This window comes from Gavialis gangeticus, unplaced genomic scaffold (genome assembly GCF_001723915.1).
Source record: "Gavialis gangeticus isolate Ggan-Ray unplaced genomic scaffold, GavGan_comp1, whole genome shotgun sequence".
In the NCBI taxonomy this organism is placed as follows: domain Eukaryota; kingdom Metazoa; phylum Chordata; order Crocodylia; family Gavialidae; genus Gavialis; species Gavialis gangeticus.
This window is the reverse complement of record NW_017729002.1, coordinates 15,710,516-15,717,097: the sequence shown is the minus strand read 5'-3', so window position 1 is coordinate 15,717,097 and position 6,582 is coordinate 15,710,516. Positions and strand designations below refer to the sequence as shown.

Sequence of the window (6,582 nt, the reverse complement as noted above, 5' to 3'; positions counted from 1 at the left end):
TGCTGTGTCATCAGAAGGCTTTGTCACTCTGCAGTTTTGGCTCATGTAGTAAGTGGCCTCTGCAAGATGAGCATTGTCAGCCAGGCTAGCTGGCTGCCTCTTCATTCTGGCTGCCTCTCCATTTCACTTCTGTATCTTCTGTCTGTCCAGATCTGGGCTGACCCTGGAAAATACGCTCTGATGGGAGCTGCAGCACAACTGGGTGAGTTGGACTTTCTATTAGGAAAGCTTATGACACAAAGGACTTGTTCCATCCTAGGATACTCGCCTGTTTCTCGGTGTCTCTCCAGTAGGAAGAATCTGACTGAAAAACTAGCCCTAGAATCAAAACTCCTGATTGATTCAGGCAGGCTTTGGCAGTGGACTTGTCATAGACAATGCCTCCGTTTTATTCGAGAACGATATTTACATGAACAGATCATCCTGCATCTGGTTTGGGTTGTGGCATGGGAACTGAATTACAGTGGCAAGAAGGGAGTATTCTTCTTTTGCTCTCTGCATGTAGAGGTAGGATGTGAGGGCATTCCTAGGGGTGCTGGTACTCAGGCATTGTAATGAGCTCACTGGAATATAGCCATTTGTGTAGCCTGTGGGTGCAGTCTTCAGGCTGCAGATGCAGGGAAGGCTCTATTCACTATTTGAAAATGCCTCACATGCTGGCCCAGTACTAGCTGGGAGCCTCTTAAGTGTGCACATGCAGCTCCTATTGCCTCCAACAGAGTACCCTGTGGGCTGGCGCTATATCCTTCAGTCTGTCAGCATCAGTACTGGCTGCTGTGTCCCCAAACGTGGGAGAGTTCCTCATGCAGAGATGAACTCCAAAAGCAGAGCTGTCTGCATAGGCCCTGAAGGAGTTCTTGATGGGACCTGTCAGACTGCTGGACCGTAGGCAGGCTGGCTACTGCCTGAGCCTTGCCAAGAAGTGTCCTGCCGTCCTAACAAGGCCTTCCCAGCTTAGCAGTGTTTGGGCAGGCAGGCAGACTGGCACTTTCTAGTTAGGCAGGCACTTGATTGAGAATTGGGAGATGAGGGCTGAGTACGTACCTCTGCCAAAGACTCTCCATGTGACCTTGGGCAAGTCACTGTCTCAGTCTGCCTGTAAATACCACTGAGACACAGCGTCCTGGCATCCTCTCAACTCTCTGGAGGCATCTGGTTCCTTCGGAACCTGCTAATTCATCCAGTGGCTGCCAGTCTCTATTCCAAGCCTCAGTGCAGGTATCCATGTGTTCTCAGCAGTGAGGGGCAACAACAAGCCACCTGGACAAGGTCCCTGGGTGCCCCTGCACTTCCTCCACTCCTTCGCTGAAGCCCCCTCCCTGACTAGGAATCATGTCTCTCCCCCTCAGGTGGGATAGTGAGGATGACACTGAGCCTGACGGTCATCATGATGGAAGCAACAAGCAATGTCACCTATGGCTTTCCTATCATGCTGGTGCTGATGACAGCTAAAATTGTTGGGGACTTCTTTGTGGAGGTGAGTGGCTATGTGTCAGCCCAAGAGTGGGGAAAAGGCAGTAACAAGAGGCGGGAGCCCTGTGAAGCAGCTGGAACTTGCTTTCTGGTCATACATGAGTGTGGGGTTGTACTGCTGCACTGAGCATAGACAGGCTGCTGAGTCTGGCTCAGTGCACCTCCAGTGCAGAGCTTGGCTGTGGCAAGCATCTGGGCAGTGGGTAATGGTGGTACCATTTCCAGCTTCCATATTACTCAGTGGAACAAAATTAAAGATTCAGTAATTGGCTTCAGTTGTTTCCAGGTCTCTTAAGCCAAGAAGCTGTGTTGGGAGCCCAGGGCTCGGCTAGCAGGGAGTAGGGAAGGGCTATGAGCTGGAAGTGAGGGGCATGAGCGGAGCTCTGTGTGGAAAGCCTAATGCTGGGGCCCAAGCCGTGTGTTGTGGGGGAAACTTGCAGTCTGCATGTGCTGCACCTGTTCCACGTAACCCAGGCCTCTCCTGATGGCTTTGTCTCCCCACAGGGTCTGTATGACATGCACATCCAGCTGCAGAGCGTTCCTTTCCTGCACTGGGAAGCTCCAGTCACTTCTCATTCCCTCACAGCCAGGTAAATACCTCCCCTTGACCTAGCTGTGTTCCTTGGAATGCCCCCCACCCACCCCATCTCACTGTGTGCCTTAGCATTCAGACCATGGCACCTGCAGGCTGCATGAATGAGATCCAGCGTCATCCTGGCAGCTGCAAGCATCAGCTTCCTAATGCTTCCCCATTAGGGGAATGTCCTGCAGGCATCCAGTGTGCCCAAATGCCAGCACTGCCTGGCTGGTGGCTGTGGGGGTGCTGGAGGTACATACCCATGGGCCTGGCCACCCCTCCCCACATACACACTGTCTGCTCAGCAGCATTTCCCCAAACCAAGGTATTCCGTTGCACTCTGAGTTGTTTTACTAGAAAGAGTGGTGGAAGCTGGTGGGTCTGGAGAGTGGCAGTGGGTGAAAGGACCCTCATTTCTAGGCTAGCAGTGCCCCTGACCCAGGGGCACAGGCTGCAAGATCTGGAATGGCCTGATGGATGTCTGGGCTTCAGGCAATGCTGGGTGCTCATATGACTAGGTCACAGGTGACCTGTGCAGGGGGCTGGATTGGCTGTAAGAAGAGCACTGCCCTCCTGCCTCTCCCTCTCCAGGGAGGACGGGACACAGACTATCAGCAGCAGGGGCAAGTGCCTCTCTGGTGGGTAGCACACAGGCTACAGGGCTGCCTGCCTGGTCCCTGGCCCATCTCACAGGTACAGTGACTTAGGAGGTTCCTGTGTGAAGGATTTCCCAAAGCCACTGAGGAAAGAGAGCCCCGCTCTCTATAAAACATGACAACTGTAAGACTGATGCTATGAGCACTGCCTGGTGCTCAGAACTGTAGGGGAAGGGTGCCTCCTGCTGTCTGACAGAGCAAAGCAGCCTTCTTGTGCTCTTAACTTCATGGTTAGCATAAAACTGTGCTCTGGCAGCATGGTAGGGATCTGAACTTGCTGTGCTAATAGCAGGGTCTATCACCAGTGGTAACTGGTGCTGCACAGACCCCCTTGAGAGACCTCTTGTGTGTCAGTGACACTAGGTAACATCCTGAATCAGTGTTTTTTTCTGCTCCTGGTTAATGGCTCTATGAATGGTCTTTCAGACTGGCTCTCTGGCAGCAGTCCTGAGAGACATGCCCAGGGGTGTAAAGAGCCTGCAAGCTCCTCTTAGCAAAGGAAATGAGATAGAAAGTCTGTGGAAGCATCTGCCAGGGTGAACCCTGGCTGCAGCCCACTGGACCCCAGCCTCAGGGCATTGGTCTTACCTGGCCTTGCCTTTCCCTGCAGGGAGGTGATGAGCACACCTGTTACCTGTCTTAGAAGGAAGGAGAAGGTGGGAACCATCGTGGACATCCTCAGTGATGCATCTTCCAACCACAATGGCTTCCCTGTGGTAGAGAATGAAACAGACACCATGCAGGTGGGTCACACTGATTCCAGAGATCAGGCCTTACTCAGGTGGTGTGGACAGTAATGTGCCATCACAGACTGGAGATTCAGGGTCCTGGACTCCAGAAATGCAACCTAAATCACTTAAATTGGGTCCAGCATTTAGATCGATTGCTGGCTGTGTGCTCTAGTCAGCTTGGACTGGTGGTTGCTGGGAGTCTCCTTTTTCCCCCTGTGAATTAGGAGTAGACATTCTCATACATATGCATGCTGGTGTGGCAGAGCTTGTCTTGCATTGGGCACTCTATGTGCCTGGCATCAAGCCCTGGGATTATCTGCTGTGAGCAGGGGCAGATCTGGTGGATGTGGTGCTCCTAGGCCCAATGCCAGCTGGTGACATCTGTGCCCTGCAGCTCCAGCAGTGCTGCTGCCATTTGTGGTGGAGGGTATTGCTGCCCTGGGCTTTATTAGCTGGGCTCAGAGTGGGTATGGTGATTGCACAGCACTCCTCCATGCTCATGCTGGCACTAGAAGAACAGTGGGTAAGGCAGTGAGACAGCCATATGTGATTGCAATACCCATAGTATGCAAGGGTGCCCTGGCCTGGTATGTCTTTGATACCAAGAGTGCCTTTCTCCTTGCTAAAGTGCCCTTGTGTGTTCTGTACGTGGAGCCATCCTCTCATGTGGTGGGTTCAGACCTAAGCACATCAGTGCAACTGAGAGGCTAGGATCACCCACACAAATAGTGCAGGTGTGGCCTTGGGAGTTTCCCCTCCAGTGACTGTGCTGCCCCATCCCTCAGTACCCAGCCCCAGCCTCTGCCACCACTCCATCCAGCACTTCTATGAAGGGGTTCAGGCTTGCCCTCACCAGACACTGCACTGTTGGCCATCACTAGCAAAGGAGCACTGAGGGCCTCCCTAGTGGCTGTCTGGTAGGGCTGTGCAAAATTTTGCCAGCCGTTTCGATTCGACACTGTTTCAACTCATTTTGAGCTCGAAACAGCGAAATAGAATTGAAACAAAGGGCTTCGAAATAGCCTCGAAACAAAATGAGGCTAGCTGAAATGTTTTGGAAGTGTCGAAACATTTTGAGTTTCAAAGCGGCCAGCAGCGAGGTGGTGGGAGGCAGGAGAACTAGGGCTGTGCTCCCAGCAGCAGCCAGGAGCGCAGCCCTGGCTCTCCCCATCTCCTGCTGCAGGGCTGTGGGAAGCCGATCACAGCACAGGGGAGGGGAACTGAACCTGCGCTCAGTTCCCCTCCCAAGCGTTGTGGTCAGGCTGGGGAAAGGAACTGAGCCCAATTGCTCAGTTTCCCTCCCCAGCCCTACGATCAGGCTGGGGATGGGAAGTCAGCCCATCCTCAGCTCGATCTAGCACGGGGGATGGGAACAAGATCGGCCTGGGGTTGGGAAGTCAGCCCAGCTGGGCTGAGTTAGTTTTTCCAGCCTGATGGTCAGGCGAAACAGCCACACTTTTGACGAAGCAAAATGGAACAGCTGTTTCAACTTGAAATGAAATTTGAAACAAAACACTTCCGTCCATACCTCGAAACTGAAGTCAAAACAGGCCAGTGCCATTTCGCACGGCCCTATTGTCTGGCTGGCTGTGGCTGAGCTCTGCCCTGGAGGGAAGCTCTGTGGCAGCCCACCTGGCAGGCATCACATCACCCATAGAGCCCTCTGTTACAGGTGGCTGGACTGAGAGGCCTTATCCTGCGCTCACAGCTGATCGTTCTTCTGAAACACAAGGTAGGACTTGGAAGGCATGTGGCCTTTTACCACTCTTAGCCCGTCCTCTGGCGAGGTTGCTGCTGGATTGTCCAGCTTCTGGCAGGCGCTGAACAGGGTGCCCCACCTACAGTAAGATGGCCAGTGAGGATGGGGTGTATGGCTGTGGCACAGCCAGTTCTTGCAGCTGACAGTAGAGGTAGGCTTTGCAGTGGCCGCTGCTGTTTCCCACCTCACCCCTGCGTGTGGTGAAAGAGCCAGTTCCACTGCTGCCTAGAGTCTGCTGTTCAAGCTGGTGGCAAAGGGTATCTCCTCCTGAGCTGCAGCCCAAAGATCAGCCTGGCATATGAGTATGATGTACTGACCCCACTCCCCAGGAGATGACTGCATGAGCCCAATGAACTAGGCCCTGCCCCGTGCTGCTGCTGAGCTGGGGCAGATCTTTCCCCTTCGCTGTCTTCCCTGCCTGCCTCCCTGTCAAGAGTATCACTGTAGAACCATTGTGTTTGCAAATCACTTGCAGTCAGAAGAGCCGAGAGTTAGGACAGCTGGTAATGATCTGATCCTGTGTACTGTTCTCGGGTGAAATGGACCTTTGTTTGCACTGTTAGGTTCTCCAGCCCCCAGTGTGAGTGGCTGCTCTCATGTATACCCCAAACTGAAACAGCTGTCCCTGGCCAGGTTTCTGGGCTCTTGGATGCTCCAGTTGGTACTTGAGATGGGAGGCCTAGCTTGCAGAGCATGGTCTGTTGGGCTGGGAGGTGGCTGATCTCCAGGGCAGGGTTCCACCAGCTGAGTCAAGGGAACAAACAGCTTCCTTTCCTAGGTCTTACATAATGGAGTCTGCCTTTTTCAGGTCTTTGTGGAAAGAGCCAACCTGAGCCTGGTTCAGCGGAGGCTGAAGCTGAAGGATTTCCGGGATGCCTATCCTCGCTTCCCCCCAATCCAGTCTATTCATGTCTCCCAGGATGAGCGCGAATGTATGATGGACCTGACTGAGTTCATGAATCCATCACCCTACACGGTGCCCCAGGTAACATTTCCTACTCTTGCTCAATCTGAGAGTCACAGCATAGCAAACAGACTGTCCTTTCCACCACTCACTGGGGTGATTTAGGTTCAGCACTCAAAGCCTGCTGCTGGGGAAGAGCTGGGCCTGCTCTCTTGGGTGTGGTCAAGCCCAGCAGGCCCAGCTGAAAATCTGCCACCTCCTGGGGTACAGGTCAGGCTCAGCTGTGACAGACCAAAAAGAACCCTTCTACCCTGGGGTGAGCTGGGAGCTGGCTCCTTCACTGCCCATCCAAGGAGCACTGTTCATTGGATGCCCCCAAACCTGTTTCAAAGGCAGGAGCTGCTTCCAGCACTTGGTTGTTGTTTTCCATCCCATCCCTGCTGAGCCCCCTCCCCCCCCCCCCCCCCCCCCCCCCCCGCCCC

General features: G+C 53.7%; 1 protein-coding gene across 1 annotated transcript in view; it reads left to right on the top strand.

Moving 5' to 3' along the window:
• The window catches only part of CLCN7 (chloride voltage-gated channel 7), a 117,034-nt gene that overhangs the window by 107,057 nt on the left and 3,395 nt on the right, over nt 1-6,582 (top strand). The window contains exons 18-23 of the mRNA XM_019507391.1: nt 151-202; nt 1,350-1,477; nt 1,978-2,063; nt 3,317-3,449; nt 5,110-5,169; nt 6,005-6,181. Of these exons, the coding sequence (XP_019362936.1) occupies nt 151-202; nt 1,350-1,477; nt 1,978-2,063; nt 3,317-3,449; nt 5,110-5,169; nt 6,005-6,181 (636 nt within the window). The remainder of the gene's footprint in view (nt 1-150; nt 203-1,349; nt 1,478-1,977; nt 2,064-3,316; nt 3,450-5,109; nt 5,170-6,004; nt 6,182-6,582) is intronic.